At 43.7% G+C, this 27,208-nt stretch overlaps 1 protein-coding gene and 1 long non-coding RNA gene across 5 annotated transcripts; one reads left to right on the top strand and one right to left on the bottom strand.

Annotated features, from left to right (window-relative positions):
• Positions 1-1,468: 1,468 nt before the first annotated feature.
• LOC108920342 (neurabin-1-like) lies at positions 1,469-26,099 on the bottom strand. Of its 4 annotated transcripts, none has more exons than XM_018729030.2 (19): positions 25,903-26,099; positions 23,469-25,266; positions 13,874-14,006; positions 13,658-13,781; positions 13,402-13,506; positions 12,763-12,892; positions 12,228-12,374; positions 11,775-11,828; positions 11,256-11,485; positions 10,983-11,079; positions 10,737-10,878; positions 9,875-10,026; positions 9,338-9,665; positions 8,901-8,955; positions 8,729-8,800; positions 8,373-8,562; positions 5,513-5,629; positions 3,861-4,049; positions 1,469-3,603 (listed from the first exon to the last, which is right to left on the bottom strand). In XM_018729030.2, the coding sequence occupies exons 2-19, from the start codon at positions 25,113-25,115 to the stop codon at positions 3,445-3,447; spliced, it is 4,071 nt and encodes a 1,356-aa protein (XP_018584546.1). In that variant the 5' UTR covers positions 25,116-25,266; positions 25,903-26,099; the 3' UTR covers positions 1,469-3,444. The 4 variants fall into 4 exon arrangements, with proteins under 4 accessions (XP_018584546.1, XP_018584548.1, XP_018584547.1 ...); XM_018729032.2 differs by having other exon boundaries at positions 13,658-13,778; XM_018729031.2 differs by having other exon boundaries at positions 25,930-26,099.
• Positions 8,490-13,923, top strand: LOC108920344 (uncharacterized). Its single transcript, XR_001964988.1, has 3 exons — positions 8,490-8,566; positions 13,428-13,527; positions 13,842-13,923. It is a non-coding gene; the product is annotated as an uncharacterized LOC108920344 (long non-coding RNA).
• Positions 26,100-27,208: the final 1,109 nt, after the last annotated feature.

The following is a 27,208-nucleotide window of genomic DNA, read 5'->3' as shown; positions in this document are numbered from 1 at the left end:
GGTGTTTGACAGTAAAAACGAAGGCGAAGGTAAATATGCTGCTCATAAGCAGAAGATCACTACTAAAGCTCTGCACTGAGCATTGTGGGACAGCTGGTAACGTAGTGGTTAAAACTGCTACCTTTGGACCCAAAGGCTGTAGGTTTGAATCCCACCTCCAGCTGTAGTACCCTCGAGCAAGGTACTTACCCTGAATTGCTCCAGTAAAATTACCCAGCTGTATAAATGGGTGAATCATTGTAAGTCCTGTTGCAGAAAAGTGTCAGATTAAGGAATAAATGTGAATACACTGTAGCTTCAGGGGCTGAGACACACGTGAATAATCGATATTCTCTGCTGATCGGCGCATGGAGTACAGTAATGGACCGTTTGGTACACCTTGGTCTCTATTTAGCGTTTCTGTTTACACCGCCCTTCCACACCTGCTACTGGACACCGGTTTCATCTGGCAGATGAGTGACCGTGGAGGCAGCCCCCCCACCAAGGAAGATGGACAGGTTGTCCACGTACACGTGTACTCCGGAGCCCCTCGGCGACGCAGGGACGCATCACGGGGACCCCCTCTGGCGACGTGTCCGGTCTTGGAACACCGACACGCCACTTATTTCATAGATGTGTGGTACGCAGGAGTGTTTCTCCAGCTGTGATTTCCTGTTTGCAGGCTGGATGTGGTTATGGTCTCCTGTCTCTCGGCTGTACGGCGGACACCGCCAAGGCGACCTGAAGCTGTGTTCCACGGAGGGCTGCCGCGCACACGGTGTCATATACTTTCAGGTAACTTGCTGAAAACCCCCGGAACTTAAAATGTGTGAAGAATTCGAGATGCACGAAAAAGTGGGAACGGAGCACAAATGTCCGACATCTGTCTTTCTTGAACGCCGCGGGCCTTGTCCATAGCGTCCAAAGAAGTCTAACAAGTCCACCTGGAGGACATGACGAGGACGACTGTGCGCTCAGCGTGGAGCCCAAGGACACGTCTGCAGGAACTCTAGTCGTAGTAAGTGCTTGTCCCTGCACCGCAGTGTTTTTTTTTTTTTTTTTTTTTTTTTTTTTCTCACCACACAAAGGGTCCTCCGGTTTGTTTTGAATGGACATCAGTGTCATTTTGCAGAGACTGACGTAACACTCTTAAGGTGTTGAATAATGCAAATTACTGGAACTTCTTAGGTTCTGCTGTAGCCGTTAACGGTACCGAAATGCTGCGATACTGGAACAAGTTCCAGCTTTTCATATTTAACAAGATCGAGTTTGCATTTTGTCCCGTTGAGGCAGTCCCTGGGTTACGAACGAGTTCCGTTCCTCAGGCTGTCTGTAAGTCAGAACAGTTGGGTATGGTGGATCTCTAACGTCCGTTTGTCTTATTATATCGTGTACCTTTCTATCCATAAGAAACATTAAAGAAACACTTCTAGATACACTAAAACATCTTTAATATAACAATACAGTAATACAATGTAGTGATAATCATAATAAATCTATTACAGTATTTATAATAGCGAGACATAACAGCAACGTGGTCCGATTGAAAAGGAAGCATTTGTCCTACTTTGGGCCCACGAGCCAACTAACCGCTGTAGACGTGCAATGTTTTGATGTGCGTCACAAAGTAGCCCATTGTTATGAACCATTGCATGTACAGTAACTTGAATTTTTAATATAATAGGCTTAATGATGTTTTCATCTTACTTAAGGGTGACAAATTAATTTCCCGTCAGTAAAGGGGTGGTTTGTAACTACAGCTTGTACGGAAGTTGGACGTTCGTAACCCGGGAACTGCCTGTACTGTAAACGGCCTTTAGAAGCCGTTATACAATTTTATTTTTAATACTGGTTAATATTGGTATTAATATTTTGCTTCAATAAGTGACCAACAGAATTAGTTGTAAATGATACTTTTCAGTAGTGTCAAACCATATGCACAGTGCTGAGTACAATGTCGTACATTTCATAGTTCATACTGAAAGCTCCAAAGTTTTGTGTTGCCACTGCGGTTCAGTTCATCTGTAAGTGCTTTCTTTTTGTACTAAACCTTTCGACCTTTATTTACCCTGTGTAAGTCTATAGTTTTCAGAACCTAAAAACTAAACTTTTCTACCATTCTGTATGAGTGGACTGGTGTCCTCCAAAGGTGTCAAATCCGTGTAGGTGGTTAGAGTTTAGTACAAGGACTAAGGTCCACACAGCAGCTGAGAGCAGAAGTTTATTTGTTCAGCATCTACAGTATATAACAAAGGGAGAACTCGCTCAGTTCTGCTGGAGGGATTTATACAAAATTCCCTTTGTCGGAGTGGTCCTGTAAATGTGCAGTATTCCACTTGAAGTTAGAATTATTATATCTTAAATGAGACAGTACAACAGGTCACAAGTGTAACCAGAGTATCTGCAGTGGCTATTAAATCATTTTCTATGAGGAATGTTGGAAAGAGACCCATGATGAATCATGAAAAGCTTTGACATACAGTTGCTCAGGACTCGCACCAAATCAATCAGGATATTACAGTAGTCTTACCAAGCTATTGGCTTTCTGTGTACCATTTAAGCAACACAATTTTACTAGTTTCATTGGACCACAATCATTTCATCCCCATTCTCTGCACAGCTGGAAGAGAACGAAAAAGCAGCAAAACCTTGTAAACCTTTTTTTTTGTTGTATAAAAGTGATCTGGTTCTATGTGCTACTCTCGTAGAAAATGTACACGTAAATGCTCGTCTACCTTGATCATACAATTTAATGCAGTTAATAGGCCAATACATAAAAAGTTAATTGTACAGTGAAACATTGCCCTTCATGGTTTAAGACAACAGTGCTTTTATCTAACTGTACAAAGTTCCTGTATGAAAAGATCTGTACATAGCTGCAAAAATACAATATAAAACAATTTAAAAGCTATATTCAGCAGTGATGTGGAAATACAGGTTGACAGCTCTGCTAATTTATGTGGTAAAAGCTACCGCATGAGGTATCCTATTTTTATTCCTTGCGATGAATTAAACCAGGAATGCAAAATTCAACCAGATACTTATGCCACCCTGCTAGAAATCTAGGGTTTCACCTTAAAATGGAAACACCTCTGGATACTGATAATGTCTAACTACGGAGCCTGGGAGAGAAAGGTGTTTCATACTAAAGCGGTCCTTGGCATACACTCAGTCAGGCACAGGTACCCCACAGCCTCAAGTGACTACACTCAAAGCTAGTGGTAACCTGCAGCGTTGCAGGCATTTTTAGTGTGAAAATAAGAAATTATGCTTACTCCAACTTACAATATTCAGTTTTGGCTCTACATTAAAGCAAAGTTTCATAAATGGACTTTTCAAAATGGCGCTATTATACATTGTTCCAGTTTCAATGGATCATAAGTGAACTACAAAACAAACAAAAAAAAATCTGAAAGTGGTAAGCCACCATACTGTTTGCATGGGACTGAGAGGGTGCACTGTGACTCAACAGCTGGAGTCTGTGTTTACAGGCAGCTTTCCGCTGCGCCTCGCCTCCTTCTCCCGTTTCTCCCGCTGCTTCTCCAGCTTCTCCTGGGCCTTTCTCATGTCCTTCAGCTTCTTCTTGATGGTTGCACGGTCACTCTGACTTGAAACGCCCAATGCCTGATTGGGAATGGGACACAGATGCCAGTGTTGACTGGAGTTACCCTTTTATGTGGCTTATTCCTGTTTTTAAATCCTTCAGTTTTTCTCTTTCAGCCTCATCATGGGTGAGTACAAATCAAAGGTAACAATGTGGTCTTTGTTTTTCTGGTGTTTTTCTTTAAGCCACAATGTCTATTGCCATTTGAACTATTCTGTTACAAATAGGATAGTAAAACAAAGGTAGACATGTCAAGAAAAAAAAAATACCCTCCTACCTTGAGTCGCTCACTGTCCAGGCCAAGCAGCTGCTGGCCATCCACGTTCTTGGCGGTGAACTCTGGGGTGTACTGGTCCATGTTCACGCCCATCAACCAGTGGCAGACCTGTTGAGTGGTCCATTCTGAAATGGGCCGGTTCTGCCACTGGTACTCCTTGCCTGTAGGCACTAAGTCATCATCCAGAGTCTGAAAAGAAAATAGAAAAGCCCAATTTCAGACAGTGTCCCTTTTCATAATCTCCAAAATTTAAATCTGCATCTTAAATGTGTAGATTTTTCCTAAAACAAAAAACATGTAAAGACAAGTTAGACACTAATTTCCCTGCTCATATACTATGCCTGATATTCACAGACACTGCTACAGTACAGAAATACCACACCTGCAAAACCATAAATCTAGATCTTGGCCAGCAGGGAGCCTAGATGGACTTGTCGCCTTAAAGCACCAATGAGATTGTAGTGTGGTACCTTTGAGTATGGTACTTACCAACTGCTCCTGTAAAATACCTGTTTAAATGGGTCAAATATTTTGGACAATATCAAACCAAGAATATAATAATAATAATAAAAAAAACTTGTACCTCATCTTACGAACACAACGGGGACCTGAAGTATGTAACTCAAGTTGTTCGAAGTCCACCCACTCCATCACAATCAATAAAAGCTTAATTCCTTGATTTACCCCCGAGTTAGGTAACAAAAACATCAGTAGTTATAAATTCACTGAATTATTTTCATCAACAGATCATGCATGGCAGGGCCTCAGTATTCCTCTATACTGAGGAACCCAAGAACCTCCTATGTAGTGTACTGTTCTGCTTTATAGATGTGAGTGCTATGTTGCCTTTGCCTGTCAGATGCCTCAGTACAATAAAACAAAGGAGAGCAAATTGTAACAGAAGATCAGGTGGATAGAATGTATTAAAGTATTCAACCTTAAATGCTGTCTCATGGTAAACTTATACAGAAACTGCTACAAGGAAGAGACCAATGCATCACATAATCATGTTTCCAATAAGAATAATTGATGTACCTATATTTTCTTGGTAGTATCTGTAAAAGTCTTGGATACTGCTAAAAATCAATGAACGGCATGGTGAATTCAGAGCTGTACAACTGAGAGGCTCTGTGCCCCCACCTCCCCCGTGCCATTTGCGTTAAAGGAGACATGGAAGAAGTCCCTTCACTAAAAAATAAAAATGTTTGCGATGTTATTTTTGTCCTCCATATGTGCTGTGTGGAACCATCTATACCCTGAAAGTTTTGCCCTAGTTCAAGGTACCACGGTTTCTGTGCTGCAACAGAAATATTCTCTCTTAGCAGACTCCATGACAGCAGTGACAGTGAAGTCATGAAAGCATATTTGGCTGTCTCGGTAAAATGACAAAGACAAGCAGAGAACACACTATTCTTTCACAAAGGATGAAGAGGTCAATTTACACCAAGGACACAATGTTACAAATGCCCTGATTTTCCACCCACCCACCCAGAAGCACCTCAGCATACATGCATCAACATTCAGTGCTGCTGCTGCTTGGCATATCCATGCAGCCAGCCACGGCCACTCGCGCGCATCCCCAGGCCAGAGCACAGCACCTCGCAATGCTTCGGCAGCCACAAATGCAGGCACGAGCACAGGCGTCCACTCACCTCGCTGGAAGAGAAGGATAAAGTGTGCGAGCGCCCAGACAGACTGGGCTCTGCGACTAGCCCTGTCAAGTCCGAACTGGGACTTCCAGGGTTCGAATCATCTATGACAGACAAACTCTGGAACAAGTAGAGACAAGGAATGCATTAACTGGACAGAGACTTCTACTCCTGCTGGCACTCTAGGGGTGGAGACGTGCAGGCAATATGAAACTCTGAAACGTGTCAATATCTTTGCGTCCACAAAAAAAGAACCCACTCAATGTCAGCAATGTCTTGGACATTACAACGCATAGACACACGCAAAGTGTTTTAAAAAAAAAAAAAAAAAAGGGCACGCGTTACTGCAACACTGGCTGAGCACAAAACACAAAAAAAACAGCACAATGAAAAACGAGCTGGCCCTCTATCAAAGAAAATGGAAGAAAATTCCCACACCTAAATAGGTTAATGTAACATCGATCTAAACAACTGTTAGAATTATTCAGTAAGCCAGTATAAATTAAATCAATCCAAACACTACCTCAATGCTAGAAAACAATTTTACACAATTACAACCTGAAGATTCTTTGTAGGTATGTTTCCATTAAAAGGTGTCTTTCAAAACAAAGTAGGGTTCTGTATAGGGTTTAGCGGTATCTGGCAAAATAAAATCCACACCGATCATCCATAAAACTTCGGAACAATCAAAAGAACTAATATTTAAGATGTGTCATGAATAGCCATCATCTAGTGAGCTGTGGACTTTCTAAATTCACCTATTACGCAAAATGTCTTCTGTGGGTAATATTATGGTAATATGTGCCAAAATAAATACATGTCAGTATGTAAAATGTGTGGCAATACACAAATACAGGGCCAGCTGGATTTTCAGTTGTCTTCACTGTAAGAAATAACCTTGTAATTATTCGCATTCTACAAAAACAGAAACATACACTATGTTTCCTGTGTCTACAGCTAATGCTATAAACGCAAAATAGTCACTCCCAAAGAGCAGAATGCAATGCACAGTTAACATGCTTTTGGTGTATCTCTTAAATTTCAGGTTTCATTATAACAACTGCCTAATATTGGTGTGGTTATGAGAGCTCTTTTGAACTGTCGGTCTATCGGAAAGAGACATTGCAAGGCAGGTAACTTTGTTTTGATAATGTTTTACAATTGCTGGTAAACATACAGAAAAAAATGAGCAGGGAGTTAATATTGTTTTTTCTTGCTCTTAAGGGGCAAAATATTTCAGCGTTCAAGATCCTGTGGCAAATCATCAGTAATAAAATGATCAACTCATTACTGATGGTGCCCCAAATTAGCATCAAACAAACCCATCAAAAGTATGTTCTAAATTTAAAGTCCACACAGAACCCTGCTCTTTGTGTTGGTCAGCTACATCACTACTTTCTATTAAAGCATCTACAATCTAACTAAAATGCTCAGTAGGGGAAAAAAGTATACTGTACCAAGTCTAAGGAGCGACTGAATATGGAAGACCAGGAAAGGTTTGTCTGTTTGAAACAAGGAGTGTTAGTAAGATATTCTGCTACGTGCACTGGACTGAAGACGACATTCTTTAATCCACTGGGAAATGTCTCTATAGCTCAGATGCTGTAAAAAGCCACCACACAAGGCTCTTGTGGCTTTGGTGGAATTAACGGATATTTCAGAAGATCATTGTGTATGATTCCATTGCATATGCATGTAGGAAGCTGGGAATCCTCCTCTGGCCTCTAAGATTAAAGACACAGTTCATATGGTTTCATAGGCATGGCTGAGTACAGTGAGAGAACACCAGACACTGTCATTAAATGCCAACATAAACACAACATTTTGAGAGCAGACACTGCCTGGCCATATTGTGTGTGGGTTCAAGTTTTTAGTCTTTCCCACAGAGAAAGACAAATTTACCAAGTAACATTTATATAATAAATCACAGATATACTATTAGCTACACACAAACCACCAAATTCCTCCCTAAGAGTACAAATTAACTGGATAGCAGTAATCTCAGAACCTTCGAGTCTGAACAATAGAACTTAACTATCCCCTAAAACATGCAGCTTCCATGGATTTTTGAACATAATACAAACTGTCCGCAATACCATAAGCATATTCCTATGGAAAAAACTGCATGTATAGTTTTGGTACCAAATGTGCGTGCAGTCACAAGAGTGAAGGATCTATGCTGGTCTGATGTGAAAGAATGGACGAGACCCTCCTAGTACTGTACAGACTCTGCTTTGGAACCTGGCAACAGGTGTATATTCCTTGAAGAAAGAGACAAATACACTGGGGCCTCTCATTCCTATCTCACATGAACAACTTCAACACACATATTCCATCTCCCAGAGATTAAATACTCCTCCCTAGGGCAATGGCATCCCTTCATTACCTATACTCTTCAAAAAATGTTAAAGCTAGATAAGGAACAAAAATGTGTCTTCTCAGGAAATGCTCTTCTCCATTTCCTGAGGTGGCACAGTGAGTAGAGCGCTGCTGTCTCACAGCACCTGGGTGGTGCGAAAAGACATGGGTTCGATCCCCTTCAGTCTGTGTAGAGTTTGCATGTTCTCCCCATGTCTGCGTGGGTTTCCTCCCATAGTCTAAAGACAAACTGTTCAGGTTCCCCCCTAGTGTGTGTGAGTTCCACTGATGTATAAATGAGTGACCCAGTGTAAGTAGTGTATCTAGCAGCGTAAGTCACCTTGGTGAATAAGGTGTGTGGGCTCATAACACTGCATAGAGTTCACTGGAAGTCAGTTTGGAGAAAAGTATCTGCTAAATAAATACATGTAAGTGGACACATACAGACACAGACAGATGAACTGAGGAGGACCACCAGGGGTGAGGTAGTCCTGGGAGTGCTCACCTTGTTTTTCCGGTCTTGGCTCATTTCACTGCTGGTCTCTGTGGTGACGTAAGGCATGCTGCTGGTGGAAGAACATTGCTCTTTCTCTTTGTCCCCAAACCAGGAAAAGGGCATGCAGGTGGGTATGGAGGACATGGACTCTGCAGGCGACAGATTCCCACCAGATTCTTCCAGCAAGTCCCCAGATCCCCTGAGTAAGCAAGCATAGTACCATCAGTGAGCACACATGACAGCATTGCAATACAGCGTGCGTGCGCGCGCGCACACACGCACACACACACCCCACAGAGTTCTGGATAGGGACAGTAATAGCTAATGATGGTTACAGGTAACCCAACATGAACCACTCATATTACCTGCTGCCTATAGAAGCCCTCATGGCTTCTTTGTCATGCTTCTTCCCTTTGCCACCAGACTTTCGAAGGCCTCTGTGAAAATTTAAAGTTACTTTCAAACATCCTGTTTCAATTAAAGATTTTTTTTCTGCATATAAACAATTGCTGGCATTCACATACTAAAAAGACCTACCCAAAGTCTGGAAATCTTCTCTTTGGTTTTCCTAAAGAACTATCACTTGCCTCCTCTGTAAACACAAAAAGTGAGTATCTGTAGTCATGAGTAATCAAACAATGCAGTGTCACAAATGCATTTATATGAGGTAAAAAGCAAGCAATCCAGGCTTAGTCTTCAAACGCTGCTTAGTGATTCAGAAAACAGCATCAGTTAACCAACAAAATCAATAATATTACAAATAATAGCACAAAGAGGCCAGAAAAGGGGTTTGGTAATGAAGCAGTCACCTGTTAGAAGTGCAACATGCATGTTTGGCTAAGACCCAGAACTGCATTCCATGGCTACATAGACATAGTTACAGCTGCGTGCTCAGAATGTAGGAGGAGCCCAACAGGAAGATGCCAACAACAGCTCTGTTTTGTACCAAATGGCCTGTTTAAAAAGAACGATACCTTTGGTCTCCTTGCCTTTGCCCTTGGACTCCCTCTTCTTCACATTGCGCAGGAAGCCTGAGGGCGAATGAGGGGACGATGTATCTTTGGGAGGGGACAGGCCTGGACTACTCTCGGCGCTGGCTCTCTGGTGGGGTGCCTCAGCTTGTGGGGAAGGGGGCCTCGACAGCTCAGCTTTGCTAGAAGAGCGCTTAACCGTTTCAGGGGTCCCGTCCTTTTGCCCGTTCCCAGGACACAAGATTGGAACAGGCAGCGACAGGCTCTCCTGAATAGAGCGTCTCCTCCTCGGGTACGCCACTGGAGTCGGAGCCTCATCATTACCGTCCTCCTACAAACAAGGTGGCACGACAATGGCAGTCACAGGCTGCTTATCTCGTGATAAAAGTGTACTCAGCATGACCAGTACCTACTGAGTTGATGATGCACGTTCTAGAAAAACTAGAGATCATCCAGTCTGGCATCAACAAGACAAAGGAAATGGTTCACAAGATGCTCCCTGGAGAACTTCACAGTTGAGGATTGATGTTTCAGACTAACCAGGGCTGTGGAGGATGATGCACTGATCGTCTCTCTCAGCTTGCTGCGAGATGGTGGCTGGCGCTTGGACTTCTGGGAGAGCTGAGCCCTGGCTCGGTGAGCGCTGGTGTCCAGGAGCTCCGTCTCAGGGACCACTTCACTCCAGTCAGAGTCTGTGGACAACCCAAACCACACTGCTCTAGTGCCCTTCCTCTGCACTAATGCCAACTGGTAACACACGAGGAGCTCGCATTGGCACATTTGACAAATCTTCAAAAGTCATGTGCCTAAGCCCTGTGACTCAGACTTGAAACACAGATGACTCCACGTGTTGAATGAACGCGGGTCAAAAATATGTCACGTTTGTTTACCGTTTCATTGAGCTGTTAAACACATGACACTGTTTGGATGCATCCTGGAAAGAATAGGCTGATTGTATGTCTAATCTGTGGGCAAGTTGGGTGAGGTCATCCACATTACTCAGATCACTAAATGTGACAACCCAAAGGTTGAGAAGTACCGGCCTTGACTCAGATGTCAACTTGAAAACTTGCCACAATTCACACTTGCTAATAGTTTCCCGAAGTGCACTGCTGTGACCGCGAATCTGTCATTGGAATTTGCCTTCAGATAAAAATCAGTGAATTTAAAAGCATTAAAGTTCATAGTTAAAGATCTTTCCAGCTTTGGACACAATGGGGATCCTGCAAACTTCCTCATGTATGTTTGTTTTTAAGCAACAGGTTTGGATACTTGAAAGGCATTGAGAGAAAACTGCATAAAGTGACTGCAGAAAAGCCTAGGAATGTTTTTCATCCCACCTAGCCCCCTCTCACAGGCTAGCACACAGAAACAGTAGTGATGAAACAGGAGCAATCCCCACCAGATAGTAAGGTGTCCATTGACTGAGCGCCATTTACTGGCTCCTCAGGTTCCTGACTGCGATTGCTCCCTTCTTCAGTCTCCAGACCAGATGAGGTTCCCATGTGGTCCTCTAAGGGTGTTCTGGCTTCAAGAACTGCTATCTGGAGAAAGAAGGGGACAAGTCCCTCTGATCAGCCTCATTGTGCTCCTCCAAACTGTCCAGCTACACTTCCTTTTCCAGCCTTTGACGTGGTTTCACTCATACCCGCTCCAGAAGGCCGTCTAGCTGCTCCTTGTACTGTTTCTCCTTCTCCTCTAGGGCTTTCCTCAATTCTTCTTCCTTCTTCACAAAGTCAATCTCCCTGGAAACAGGCAATAGAACCACTGCTAATACATACAAGTGAAGGACATAAAAACCATTACAGTAACCATTTAACTGACCTAATATTTGACTTTAAACCTGGGTAATCAGTTACACCCATTATGGGAAAATGCCAAAAGGCCAGCAAACTGTAGTGGGGGAGGAAAAAGCACTCACTTTTGCTGGTAGTCCTTCAGCAGTTTCTTAGCCTTGTTGTACTTCTTATCCAGGGTCTCGTACTGATTCTGTGTCTCGGTCAGTTGCTCGTTGAGTGTTTTGCAGAGGGCTTGTGCCTCCAGCCAGTACTTCTCCAGCTTCTCAATCCTCTCTTTACTCTCCTCTACATTTTGCTCCACCTGTGCCTGCCTGGCCTCCCATGCTGCCCTCTCATCTTCTGACACCCTCAGCTTTGCAGAAATCAAACAAGTGAATTATCACACGCAAGATGCAGGTAACACCACAGTCAATTTAACAGATCTTTGGCACATCTCCTCTATAAATGACAATTACAGCAATGTGTAAAGGTAATAACCATTAGATATACAAGGTATACACAGCACATACCTAGACAGATGCTGTACATTTCTACTGTGAGATAAACCACAAATAAAACCATTCTTTTTCTATGAGAATCAAGGGTTATTCAAGAATTACACTGCTTCATTACATCAATGCTGTATTCTCAGCGTGACCTACCTTCTCTTTTACTTGAGTGAGTTCAGCCTTTGTTATGCTGTGCTTTAGCTGAAGCTGTTGGTTAAAAAAAAAAAAAAATAAAAAATTGGAAAGAACAAGTTCACAGTTACAAAATTACATTTACATTTATCAGCTGCTTTTCTCCAAACTGACTTCCAATAAAAACATAGTATTTAGCCCACGCCTTTTCCGCCAAGATTGAAAATTAGAACAATTAATGTCTTGAAGAGATGTAATCAAACAGCATCATGTTGAATGTATTACATATCTTGTGGATCTAAATTATAAAGTTGGATAAAACCTAATTTAAATAATTATGAGTGGAACAGAACTATGAGAGGAACCATAAGTAAATACCACAGCCTTTACCACATAACTGGAAGACTGTTTATTGATGCTGTTCACATCTATTCATGGTAGGTAAACTTAGATGCTCAGTGAGTGAGTGAGTACCTCTTTGAATCTGAAGCCCAGCTGTGTTGAGTCCATGTCAGAAGGTAAAAACATGTCTTCATTCTCAGGGAGGTCAAACACTTCCACCGTCCGTCCTGAAAAGCTTGATCCCAGGACTTCGTCACCTTCTTCGTCGTAGTGTTCCTCCTGAAACGGTCAGACAGACACCAGGAAGTAACTAAGCAGTCAGCTGCAACCTGTGACCTTTGAATTCAGCTACTTTCTTTGTCAGCACACTTCTAATATTGCTACACATTTAATGCTATTGAATAAGACCTGGAGATCTTACAAGCACATATAGTCACTGACTAATTAAAACACATTCCTCTTTTATATAATAATCTGGTTGCGCATCTGCCACCAAAGCAAACTTTTCTCCATGGCGCTGACTTTATTATGGCATGGTTATTCACTGCTTGCTCAACACCTGAAGTAATTTGGAGAGCACTGCATGGTGGGATTGCTAGATGAGGCCAGTCGGGAGTGGCTGTCTCATGCAGACTATGCCCTGTCCACGAGCAACAAGGTAACTCGCCTCCTCTGTGGAGTGCTCATAGGGATCCTCCAGGCGCTGTTGCTGCTGGCTCCTCTCCTGCTCCAGGGTTTCACTGATGAGCCGCGCCACCTCACTTTGCGTCCCAGGCTTCTCCCGCCCAATCAGGAAGCTACGTGGAACAAAAGCTGTGGGTCAGCGGTACAGAGGCTTCTCTTCCCCCATCTCTGCTCTCAGACATGGAGCCTCCAGCATATTTACCCCTACTAAGTGCATGCCGTGACAAACAATTAACATCCACTGCTGCCCTGCGCAGCTACTCTCTAGAGCTTTCAGCGTGACAATAGAGCACGAGTCTGATTGGAAATGCTGGCCAACACGCTATTAAGGTTTTATTCAGTACTACATGTGTCTCATGACTTTCAGCATGAGAGCACATTTCACTAATTTGACCACTTACAGTAGTTCATCCGCTACTGAAAATGAAAACTGTTCTCTATCTGATATATTACTGCCGGGTTAAATCAATATTGTTCGTTTATTCTCTCTGTTGTATTCATCAACAGTAGACTATACCTTGTAAGTCTCTGCAGATATGGATGAATGGACAGATAGAAAACTATGTTAATTCCAAAGAAAACAGCATGTCTTCAAATGTGTGTAAATGCAGGTTGAACTCACTTCACTATGCCTTTTGTGTTTTTCAGGACAGTGGCTGCAAAAAGTTGTGTCACTCCAACCAAACTGATACCATCAACTTCAACAATTTGGTCATTGACCTGGATGCTGGAAGACAGAGCAGGAAAAGTAAGACGGAAGGACTTAAATGAAACGTTTAACAGGTTTAAAAGGTTTAATATGTTGCACACTTGAAAGAAGTGACAGCTGTTTTGAGGGTTCTCCCGAATTCCACTCACCACTCCTTGGTCCCACTCACCGTCCATCCCTTTCAGCAGCTCCTCCCTCAGTCACGGTCTTGACAAAAATGCCCAGTTTCTCCAGGCCCTGGTCTGCACCAACCCCCATTCCTATGATGCTGATTCCTAGTCCTTTATCACCTGCTTTGTGAGGAAAACAGGGGGGGGGGAGGCACTTAACATGCAATCTCTGTTTTTTAACAGGTAGCTGAGATGGAAGAATGATAAAAACTCACCCTTCACAATATCCACAGGAAACACATCCATCTTCTCAACCCTCTTCTCCAGCTCATACTCTGCAGATGCTGCAACTGGATCGACTTCATCATTGCGCCGATCATACTCTTCATTGGAGTATGTGCTGTACACCTGTGGGTGTACATGGGCACATCAATAAAGTGCCACTACCTGCACACCACAATAGAGGAGCATACGATGTGTCGGGGACAGGACTCATATTAGTATTCTCTGTACTAGGTTCTTTAGGTCATGGCAACAGGTGTTTGTTCCAACCACAAGCCAAACCACCTTATCTAACTCTTAGTTACCTGTTTTTGTATAAGAGGTAAGCAAATCAGGAGGTGCTCTGAATAGTTGTAACACATACCATGGTACATGTGCACCCAAGTACCATAATTGAGGAACCATGGTATATACTCTTGAATTGAATTTAATTTCTCTAAAATAAATCAGAATTCAGTGCAAACAACATTTTACAACTTCACCCATATCATTTGCTAGGTCTCGTTATTGTCATCATTTATGTCTAAAAAAGAAAATTACATCTGCTGTTAAAAATTCAGAATATGGCATATCTTCAAAAATATCATTTATTTATATCTAATGCTAAGCTACGCGTAAACAAATTATTAAGCACTGACTAACCTACTTTTACTTTATCTCAGCATACTGGCTGTGAATAATGCTTACATCTGGACACTGAAAGGCATGTGTATAAAGAACTGCAACTGCTATTAAATGTAACGGCATTAATGAGGCTGAAGTCCAAATTAAATAAGGATGCTTTCAACTGTTATCTACTAAAATTTTTTACAAGTGCAGAAATTCGAACTTGAACACAAGTTGAGGGATAATAAGCTGTTCCTCTGTGAAGAGGAGAAAGCTTCACACCAGTGGAAACACCAGCAGTAAAGTAGGCCACAGCTGTGTGGAAAACCAATAGGTTTGAGGTGAAGATCAATGAACCAAAGTGACAGGTTTTAACGCTCTGTGATAAGAGGAGATAACATGAACAACCTGTCTGTATGTCAACAAAACCCTGATTCAGCTGGACAATTTTAGCCATTCAGAAGCAGGATGTGATCAGCTCACACCACAGAAATACCCTTCTGACAAGGAATTTAGATTAAATGGTGTTACTGGTGTGCAGCGTACAACTTCCAGTCCGCACTACCATAAACAAATGAGCATTTCGACTTGCTCTACTTGTTATAACACAGCCAGTTCTTTCCCCTTTCTCTCCTGTGAATGATCGAACAGAGAGTTTCAAACCCACCACGGCTCTATGGAGTTCTACAGTACACCTACTACAGTACGGTCCTTGGTCATCCAGCAGTGGGCTGCCACAGCTTTGCAGGGCAGCACAGGAGCAAACAAGGAGCCCAAGCAGGACCAAGAGACTGCTGCTGCCCCACACTGAGCCTCCAGAGTACATATTTACAGATACACCTCATTTTTGTGCACTGAAGGGAATTAATAATTACAGATTGTTCTAGAAAAAAGTGGGGCGAGACTTCTGAGAGAGGTCAGAGATGACGCTACCAGTCTGACGACTCTCTCCTTACATGGCAAGATGCATTGGTTCGTACGTTCTGCTTTTCATGAACTCTCCTTTCAGGAACTATTGAGTGCAAGTGTCAAATTGAGTGTATTCACAGGTCAAAACATCCAAAATCTTTAGAATCCAGGCTTAAATACGGACCAATTTCCAAAGCACCGATTCAGTCTAAATTAACAGTTGCTGAAGCAGTGAGCATGACACTGGCTACCACTACGGTAGACCACCTCTGCTGAGTAAGACAACACAGTAAGCTATGAACCCCACTCGTTCATTGACTTGCTTTTAAAAAGGGTTCTCATTCCCACGTCACACCAATTTCCTCTTGGGATTCTGGGAGTCTCGCTGGCAGATGTTCCTTCCTTGCCGACCAAATCCAATAGAGTGCTGTGGTTTGCTGAGTGCTTCCCAGATGTTGGCTGGAACTAGGAAACTGCGATTTATAGAAGTGAACCCATCCCTTGAGATCTAACAGTTTGGGAAAATTTGGGCTACAGGGTTCTTTTAAGAGCACACAGAGAAATGATGAAATGCTGTAAACATCCCCAGTTTGAGCTATGCCATGTGAGGTCTGGATCGAGGAGCATGTCACAACTTGAGGAACGAGGCGGAGGCATGCCGACTTCTTCAAACATGGGGTTGAACATGTGGAGCGCTACAGAAACTGCACTGAGATCATGGAAAACTACTGTACTGGAATCCGAGCTGCAGCTAGATCACTAGGTAGTACTTTACAAAAAAGCAACACAGATCAGCGTGTGGACTGAACAGAAACCCCAAGAGTTCATTCACATGGCATCAGCAATAAATACAGTGAAAAATGAGAGATTATACAATGATCACTAGGCAGCACACACTGTTCAAAACCTATTAACAGAAAAAGTAAATCCTGAAAAATAGCTTTTTAAACCTCCTACTTCTTACTCAAAGTAGCTTGTTTCTTTTGTGAGGATTTCTACTCCATGTAACATGCTGCAGTTTTACACTTCCCTTTACATCTTTCTTTCTTATACTTTTCATGCCACTTAGAAGGATTCAAACTTTGTTCCACAGGGCCTATTGCACAAATCAAGTTGCACACGTCATTCCGATGAAACCAGATCAACAGTCCTAACTGGTACATTGCTCTGGAGGAACACGTTGCTAAATGCATAAATACAAACATAAATCAAGCTGCCCCTCTTAAATCAGTCATCGCCAATAAAATTGTCTGAACAATACTGTGATTTTGGGGTCCAACAGCTGCTAGCAAAATTACTGCACAGCGGTCGCATGTTATGTGCATTTGACTTACGGTGCCTCGGCTTCTAAAGGCACTGCAAACTAAGTAACTAGCAATAAGACAAGACTGACAGGTGACGTGATCTCACTCTCTCAGTTCGTGTGTACTTCTCTTAATAGATATACAGTAAAATAAACAAACTGCACTGTATATAGTGGAGTTTCCACTGGGTTTTTTTTTTTTTTTTTATTAATTAGTGTTTTATTTTTAAACGTGCATTATTATATATACCATTACTGTTCTGTGAATTATTGTATTATATCCCACAAGCTTTATATCACAAACTAGCTATATGTGATTACCTAACCCACCCATAAGATTCCAATGTACAGATTTGTGAGGCTATACAGAAAAATGCACAACACATTACCAGGTCCTAGGAAACTCAGTATTCTAGTTCTCCAATCAAACATAAATAAAACACAAAATGATACTGATGTGTTCACCTGCACCACATATAACAATGATATTAATCACAGTACTGAGGCTACCTGTACATGGCCTTGTATAAAACAGGACATTGTCCCGGGCTTCTGTGCAACTCAGGGCCACATGACACTTATGCTTGGCTTCTCTCCTGTCACTTTTTCTCTCAAACTCCTCTGTTGCTATGGAAACTTCTAGCCACCTTGAACAATGTCCTTTTCTTTGTCGAAACAAAATCTCTTAGGCCTGGCTTTCGCACAGAAGGAAAAAACTTGGGACACCAACCCCATCTATTAAGACATGAGAAATGGCATGTTGCTCTACAACCACCTATGGCCCTCAAGTGGAGAAAATACAGATGACCCAAGAGCGCTACAGAAAAATCGCATTCATTAACTCTTTAAGTATAAATATTTTTTCCAATGAAATCTATTAAAGCCAGCCACATTATTAGTATCCAAGTTTACATCTAAAGCTAATTAAAATAGTGCCTCTGTAAGAACAATTGTCTGAATTTTCAGTGCATAGTTAACCTTTTTAAAGTGGGTAGAGAAATAAGGTGAAGGGTGTGCTTTACTATTTTCCATTTAACAGCAATTAAGATCAAGCACTTTTCAGGCCTTGCCTACTACAGAGTACATTACCCTGGACACACTCACATTCAGGGGGGGTTCTCTGACTGCACAGAAGATGGATTTGAGACTTCAGAGAGCATGAGGGTGCAAGATGCTGCCTATGTCTGCAATGAAAGCCAGTCAAGACACACTGAGGGGAATGGACCTGACCCTGGCAGCACACACACAGTGCAATTTGGACAGGATGACCACAGTTCCAAGTTACTGAGGCTGGTGCACACACGCGGGGAGGACCCACAGTTCCCCTGTAGCAGTACTGAATGGTGGAATATTCTGTATGGAAGAAAAAAATCCAAAAAGACATACTATGGGACTGCAACTTCAGTTGCTGGGAGGGACCTATTTTTTGTACCCCTGAGGAGGGTATACAGGCTCACTCAACATCCAGCTCTAAGGACAGGGGAACTATAAAATTATACCATATCATGAATATGTAAATAAACAATACAACATGTATAACAATTACTAATCTGTTTTTGTTCCAAGATGGTCCTTCTGCAAATATGTGATCGCAAAGGTTTTCCAAAACAGCAGAATGTTGGTTATTTATTCTCTTTTGGAAAGATTATTTCTCAACACCCTGCTTTTGGAATCTTTTATGGATTTCCCTGGACAAATGCAGTTCATGCCAACACTGATTCGAAAAGCACGAATAAGCAAATGAGGTCTTGAGCACCTGTTTGCAAAGAGCAAACAGACATGCGTCGCGGTACAGGTTGGACAGGTTTTCTGAACCTATGACTTGAAGTAACTGATCCAGAAGCACCACCCCCTTTCTGTTGACAAGGCTCTGGAAGTACACATCCTCTGCACACACCATGTGACCTCCAAGGAACAACCCTACAAATGACCTATCAGTGCTTTTATCTCAAGATCAGACGAAGGCTGGGGACAGGCCAATAGTATTCAGCAGGAAACTCTGCCCCTTTAACCCTGTGTTTGCCCAGGTGCCAGGGAGAAGCCAGAGCTTGGCACTGTTCCCTTGTTACTGAGGGTAAGCTGGAATGTTTCTGACAAAAAGGGTATAGGAAACGGAAACGCTCGGAAGAAGAAACAAGCAGCAAAGCCCATGGGATTCCACAGCACACAAACAGAGCACTTTCCAGTTTTAACCATTCACATGCTATAGGAATATATGCCAAATGCATGAGAAAAGCGAATGTAGACGTAAACAATGCAGTCAACTTGCTTTACTAAACAACTTACTCCAATTGATACATGTGCCATTTAAATGAGACCCCTACAGCAGTTTGGAAAGATCTATAAGCAGAAAAGGACAAACACCCACTGTACAGGAGAGAGGCTGCTGTGTGGGAAACCACAGTTACAGAAGGTGCAGGTGACCACTTCCTGTGGTCATCTGCACTTTCCTGCATTTCCATTTCCTGTACCCTTTTTTGTCAGAAACATTCCAGCTTACCCTCAGTAACAAGGGAACAGTGCCAGGCTCTGGCTCCTCCGTGGCACCTGGCCCTCTGATCAGGAATGATTAACTTATGTGGATCTTTCCATCTAGTAACAGATGAACTGATAACTGGAATTACACCTGTGGGGGCTTTGAGTTTGTTGACACCCTTGAGCAAAGCTGGTGGGGCACACAGCAGCATGTTTTGTTGTGGAAAGACATGGACAGTATAACTTGAAGGTTGAAATTTCAAATTACAGGTGGAGCACTGAAGGTTTACTTGTAACCTGAACTGCAAAAGTTATTTAAAAAAAAAAAAAAAAAAAAACCTGTACAAATTGGTAAAACTAAACTGTCAGGTAAGCAATATAATGAATTAATCTGTTACTTTTTTCATTACAAGCAGAAGTACCAACATTTAAACACATTATGGAATCACAAATGTATCAAGAGCTGCACAAGTAGCACACACTGGGTCTCCCTGAGAGGGACACACACCTAATAAAAATTATTCTACTTTAAGGACTTCAACCTCATTAATGCCATGTGACTGTTCACAGCTTAAAGGATTCCTCCAGCTAATATTAATCACACAGAAGTAAGATACAAGTGCTCAGAGAAATCTACACAGGTTAGATGGTGAGGTAGAAGTCACAACTATGTTACCACAGGCACACGCATGCTGTAAAAATGTAAAAGATCTGGAATACGGCAGCACACACCAAAAGAGAGAGAAGAGACAAAATACAAGAGTGTGCATGTGCTCATCGCTCATCCATGCAAAGACAGTCTGGGTCTTGAGGGCAACATGTCAACTTGTGCACTGCTCTGGAGGAGACGTGATGCAGGCAGCAAAGTGGGGCCAAATTCACAGACCAGCTAGCCCAGAAGAGCACAAAGAGTACTGTTCTTGTAGGTTGCCTCCTTTTCTCAGAGCTCCAGTTTCAGGGAGATCTAGTGATGCCAGAGACTGTCATGTGACCTGGTGCACAAAGCACAGCCTCTTAGAAACGTGGCCTGGCCCTCACTACCGTAGCTGAGATGGCAAGAAAGGCTATGGCAGTACAACTCCCGATACCAGTCTGTCTGTACAGCAGTCCAGCCCACTGGAGGTAAAATGTCTGTTATTTTACCTATAGATATTTAAAGCCATGCCAGATCCCTGGTCAACCACTACAAGCAATTGGTGACTTTATTAAGGATCTAAACAAAAATTTTTCCCAAACGCTGCTTTGTAAGCTCTCCATTTGTTTCTTTTGGACGCACCTTGGCAGTAGAGTGAATCCAAGTGATTTTAAAAAAGGAATGAAAACACAGGATGCTGAAAAATTGGCGGCTGTGAAGGGCAAAACTCTGGTCACACATAGGAGGCCTTCCTGGGCTCGGCCATTCAAGGCAAACAGCTGCAGGACACGCTCCATCCCACCCCAATCAGAAACAAACCAACAGTTTGATAAGAGAAGGGTCCTTATAAAACAACAAAAGACCTACAAGTGACTGGGAATTTTGTACTTCTGGATTAAACCGTGTTGTGTGGGACATTGGTTTCAACGTTTCACAGATGTCGCAGCTCCTTGATGATGCTTCCAACAGGAGAAGCGAAACGTTGGAACCAACGTCCCACGCGACGCGGTTTAATCCAGAAGTACAAAACTCCCAGTCAGTTGACACCAACCGCGGAAGCCTATGGGTTTTGAAAAGACCTACAACTTCTGATGGACCGATAGCCCACAGACATATCTGAAGTAGCAGCATATCTGAGCAAAACTCCTTATTCCTTCATTATTGACAACCACTTGTTTGAAGCTGGGTTGCTGTGGACCAAAGTCCATGCTAGAAGCACAAGATGCAAGGTGGAGTACACCAGGCCACTGCAGGGCACTCACACATTTGTTTACACAGGCATACTGTACGGTCAACTTACATTCATCAATTCACCTGAAACACAGGTCTTTGGACCTCAGCGTCACTGCTGAGCACCGAAAGGACACTTATGAGAACACAAGAACATGCAAACGTCTCACAGACTGAGCCTGATTTAAACCCACAGCTCAGACACTGTAATGCACAAGCACTGCCCACTGTGCCAAACACAAAAGCACCAAGTTCAGTGTAAGTTTCCTGTCAGTTACTCCTCATAATTCCACACAGTTTCCACAGAAGAGCCTCAAAAAAACACCTCTCTCTATAATAACAAAACCTTCTGTATCACATAAAAACAAGGGAGATGGCAAACAGTACAGCCAGACAAACTTCTGTCCACTTCAGGCTTTCCATTATTATAAGCCCATAAAGAAAGATGAAGAAAATAGTACATCCAAGTCAATGTTCAGATGAATTAACTTTAAACCTAAATACAAGTCCATGCAAAGGTGATATGACTACACTGACCAGGGGACTATTCTAATGCAATAATAATGCACTTATAGTCACTTAGACTAAGCTATCTTTTACACTCTCATAAGTCTCCCGTAAGCCTTAAAGCATCTTATTAAAGCAATAAGTAGGCGATAAAGAGATTGTTCATTATTTTCACAGAAATTCTTTTTTTTAACTGATTTTATAGCAGATGCACTACATGACAGAAAACTGGTGCCGACTGAATAGTTCAGGTTGAATAGCCCTGACATATTTATACATGGTTTTTTTCCAGAAAAAAATTTGCACCTAGGCTGAAAACTGACTATTCTTATTATAGTTTCACATAAGTGAAGCTGTCACAAAATACAAATGAGTCCAAAAAAAATATGATAAAGGGAATGAATTCAATTTCAAATAGAACAAAAGATTAGTCACCTATCATTTAAGATTTAACCTTGGAGTAAAATGTGGATTAAATCTGCAGGTGAGGCAGTTACGTTGAGGACATAAGTCAGCAGCCTAATGTCTGCGGTTAGCCGCTAACCAACTACCAAACAGGCGGACTAGAGCCAGCTCCACCATGGCCTCTTCCATTTCTTCACGGGTTTACTCCCCTAGAGCAGCCACTAACAACCTCCCCAGGAGCCCATGCCTGGTTTCCACGTGAACATGGACACCCTACACCGCAGGGGCTCAGCGCCACCACAAAAATGGTGTTGACAGACCTATATGCGCAGGCTCATGGGAATGTTTCGGGCTGAGGTTTAAAAAAAAAAAAAAAACACCGCATGTAAAGGCTGTGGAATGCAGAGAGGTGACCGGTTTTCCCCCAGTCGTGCCAAAACACTCATTACATATAATGATAATGCAAGGGCTATGCTTGCAATCTTCAAATGGCAGGCATCTGACGACATGCTGTCAGGAATGCCAGCAATACAGGTAATCACATTCCCCTGTTTGGTTGCAACTGGATGACCTAAAATCTGACAAGAGTATGTACATCTCTAATGGTTAACAAGACTAATGTAGAATACTAGTTTCAAAAAATCTGATGCTGCAACTCATACGCAGATATAGAGCATTGTTTCATTATCCTGAGAATACCATCATACCTGCCAATGGATAGCTTTTTCCTAATTTGAAAAGGGTTGCTGACGCAAAACATTTAAGCTTATTTACCTTAATTTCCATGCTATTTTGTTAAGCAATAAACCACAGAGTCAGAATAGATCCACCTCAGTTCGCCGCAGCCTGCAGGCCTGGCCCTTGTACCCTGAACTGAGTAATGCAGTGATTTAGTGGCAGGGCTGTGTCCCAGTTCCATGTCGATGCCTGCTCTTTTCATTCCTGTCCTAACCTAGTTTTACTCACACATGTCAACATTACTTCCAAAAATAACAAGAGTTCTTCCACTGATCATTCTGGTCAAACCCTGTAACCATATCTGCACAAATGAGTCCCTCTTTGCCAGTTCATTCATGCTGGGTTAAGCACAGTACACCATGTCCATGTTTGCAGGCCATGATATTGTCATCCTTTCAGTAAACAGTTTACATCAAAAGCCATTTGATCGCTATATATTTTACCACAGCAAAAATAAAACTATTAACCTTAAATTTTGTTTGATAAACACTTTGTGAGTATATAATCCATATTTGCCATACACCAGCTGTAGAATGAGCAAAGGAATAATAATTTTTCCTACAAACAGGAACTTTACACAAAACTGTCTTTAGCTTGGCTTTTGACAAAGTTGAAAACACAATTAAAACATTCTTTGTCAATCATTAAAGCGCTTATAATGATTTACATGTTCCAGAAGAGCTACATGTGACTAAGTAAGGTATAGGATGTTGCACTTCAGTACTGTTCCCCAATTCAATTTTGTACACACCGATGTATAAAAGCAAAAGTCAACAAATACCCGAATTGGTGCAGTGGAGAACTTTATCTTCCTTAGTGGAGTGGAGTCCTCTTCATCTGACAGGCCAGGCACCTCGTCATACTCCTCAGTGAGCTGTTCCTCTTCATGGTGCTCCTGGTCCGTGTCCCGGTCATCCACGAAGGCCGCATTTTCAATGCCATACACAACAGGAGACGCCTCATCCCTGCAGCTGTGCTCCTCCAGCTCACTCTCTTCTCCTGTGGCCTCCTTCTCTTCATGGTAATCCATCTTCTGACTCCCTGTCTCAGTCTCTTTCTGTTGTTCCTCTGTCCATTCAGACTCCTGCCCTTTCTTCTCCTGCAAGACTTGTTTCACCTCCCTGGCTGCAAACTCGCTGTTTATGCTCTCATGCGAAAGGGAACCGGCCGAAGGCTTGGCGTGGCTTTCTTTTTGAAGCTCTGCATTCTGCACCTTTGAGGGTTCTGCTTTTAGATGCTCGAAAACATCATCGTCCTCAAGGTTCTTGTCCTCATTCTCATCGCTCTCAGAGGACTCGTTCTGGACCACCACCAGTTCAGCTCGGACCATTCCCACCCCGGATGGGTCCACTAAGGGAGCCTGTCCTGTCAGTTTCTCCCTGGTGGGACTTTGTGCAACATGGTCCTCATTCCTGGAAACCTCTGGTGTCTTAGCACGGTCTGGACTGCGGCAACTACTGTCGAATGAGGGGCTTCTTTTTTGATCCCTTGTTGGTGAACTCAAGACTTTGGTTCCAGTAGTGGTTACGACTGCTTTAGAAACAATATCAGTACCTGGAGAGTGGGTTTTCTGAGGGCTGCCAGCCCCAGGGGTGGTGGGTCTACAGGAGCTATCACTTACTGTGGCTGTGGGCAAGGGCCCCTCGGAGGGACCGTGTGATTTGATGGGGCTGTGTTGCCCCTTAATTGCCACTTTGTGGTTTGATTCCTCATTATCGCTGTCCACCATGAAGTTCTCCAGCCTCCTAGAAATGGGTCCAGCATTCAGAACCGTCCTGGGTGTTTGTTTCGTCTCCTCAACACTGCCCCTGTCTTCCAGTGCACCTTTGCTCAGCTCAGTTTTGGTCTCTGAGGAGCCCGATGACCTCCTGACACTCTTTCCCTCATCAGAATGGCTGCCCAGGGATGCCCGTCCTGTCCCTTTACTGGGGGAATGCTTGTCAGAGGGTGGTTGCTCCTTGATGCCTCTTTCAAACAGCTTCCTGGTCACTGAAAACTTCTCAGCCAGCGCAGCTTTGTCAATATCCACATCGTCGCCCTTGGCGGGTTTTTCCGAAGCCAGAAAGTCCGGGTTGGTAACGCTAGCCAAGGTCGACCTATGCGGGCTGGAGGCAAGCTGCAGTTTTGCTGGAGACGCCTGTGATGCATCGCTTTTTAAGGGCACTTTCACATCTTGGCTGTCCTGCTGCTGGCCATCCATCTGCAGGAAAATGTTCTTTATCTTATTCACTCTGTTGCCAAAAGGCCTGCCCCTCGTCTCCTCCCGAGCTTCACTGGACCCATTTGCATAGGACTTGGTGGAGCTCTCAGATTCTCGCTTGGCTCCATCGAAGGAGCACTTGATGGCATGGAAGTCCGACTTGTACGCGTTTCGGTGGGGGGACGCACTCCTCAGCGCCCTGTCCCCTTTGCACTCGGCCTTGATCATTTTCCTAGGTTCACCAAAGCGGAGCGACGCTGTCGGATGGCGCTTGCGCTGAAGCTGAGGTCCAGGTCTGGGCTCTCCTACAGGAGTTCCGCCCCGAGTCCCTCCGAGCCGCTCCCAGCGCCTCTCTTCACATCACACGGACCGTGTGCATCTGGAGGGGGGACACGACAACTATTATCAACCACGGTCAATATATTAAGAGTTGTTCGGGCCCCCTGCCCCGCAGTGTGAGAGTTACAGACTGGGACGAGCGCTCCGCTGCCGACCGCATCACCACACTCCTAGACGCGCGCGAGCGACACTACTACTAACTGCGTGCCACGCGAGCTCGAGCTTCCTCGCGCGGTTTTGCCACAACTTCACCACAACTCGCGCCCCCCCCTTCAAAAAATTGGTTTTATAAGCACACAACTTTACCACGTCGCACCTATGAACACAATATAAAAGGCGGAGACTAAAAACGTGTCAAACTCCAGTCAAGGCAAGCGAGTTTTTACACAGTTAGCTTCCAGGCTAGCTCAGCTGGCCATTGTGAAACGAGCGAGGAACGCGGGTCGGAACTGAACACACATCTTTTACAAAAAGAATAAGAACATTATCCCGTCCCATTCGGTTTCATACGCCCGGAGTCCGGAGTTTTTAAATTAAAACATCACTTTTAGTTCCATTTTAAGTCTCTCTGACTGAGTGCGCGCCGTCGGCAGTTCGCGCGCACCGAACAATGAAACAAAAGCAGTCAATTCGTGCGGAAAGTGACCCAAACTTGGGCGAAACGACGGCGCCCTACGTCCAGAACATCGTGCCTCCGCTTCACCTCCACTCTCGGCGCCACTTCGGAGTCTCTTTCTGTCGCTTCCCAACTTGTCACTCGCTCCCCGCCATCGCTAACCTCTCCAACGTTTCTTCTCCCCCCCCTCCCCTACGCCGGCGGGAGCGCGCAGACCTGTCGCCCCGCCGGTGACGTGCCCGCGCCTCTCCGGGACCGCAGGGAGCGCGCGAGCGCACGCATTCCGCGACTCGTGGCTCTCCTCCTCCTCCCCTCCGCAAAGAGGAAGCCGTGGGAATGTCGTGGGAAAGAGCTCCGGTTTCGCCACAATAGTCCCACCGTCCGCAGCGCTGTGATGGAGCAGCTCGGCCGTGAATGGGATAAGCCATGAGGGCGCTCGGTCCAGAAACAACACGACCTCCATGCTGTTTGCTCGCCTCACAGACGGTGTCGTGTGTGAGCGCCGCGCGTTCTAATCTTAGCCCCGACTGCGGCGGCATCGTCCAGCGAGGCAACGTCCCGCACACACGTCCGTCGCACAACCAGTCCTCAGCTCTTCTGCGCCGCACGAAAAACCGCCATAAAAACACGAATAGGACTTTTTCGCGCTCTTAACGAACGAGTTCACTTCTCCCAACTACGCCTCAACTCACCTTCACTGTTCAACACACAGACAAACAGGCTTTCGCAGTTCCCGCGAACTGTTACGTTTATTCCACTACTGCTGGGGTCAAAATGGTTTTTTCCAAAAACCTAAATTCCATGTGAAAATTTTGCATGAATACTAAACGTGAGAGTCTGTGCCCTTGACTTCATCATTGTCCTAGACAGCTCTTTCAGACCTAACCTTTCCATAATTACTATTATTAATATATATATATTTTTTTCAGGACTATTATTTTTTCCTTGTTGATGCCGTGGTGAATTAATACTTGGGTGGAGTTTTACTACAGCATGGTACTGTATGAGAGGTATGAGCTATGAAAGATTTTAGCTGTTGTTAGGGCGGCCTAGTAGGGTGTTCACAGTTTCATTGTGCTTAGTGCTTCCCAAGACCAAATGTGACCCTTAGCCGTAACAAAGAAAAAAACGATTACCAAGTGCTGGTCCAAACACTTGATAGCACCAGTGAAGGGCTCCAATTCTAAGATGTAGTTTAAAGTGGGTCCAGCTTGCCCGAAGGACATTAAGAACCTCAGTGATGTTAGGTGAGAATGAAAACTCTTCCACGCTTGTCCGTTCGGTTCTGGACCTACCCATCCTGACAGAGATCCCATTCATCCCATTAATGCTGCAAGCCAAGCGGAGGACTTCTGTCTTCATTATG

This window comes from Scleropages formosus, chromosome 21 (genome assembly GCF_900964775.1).
Source record: "Scleropages formosus chromosome 21, fSclFor1.1, whole genome shotgun sequence".
NCBI classification, from domain to species: Eukaryota; Metazoa; Chordata; class Actinopteri; order Osteoglossiformes; family Osteoglossidae; genus Scleropages; species Scleropages formosus.
This window is presented reverse-complemented; position numbering and strand designations above follow the sequence as displayed.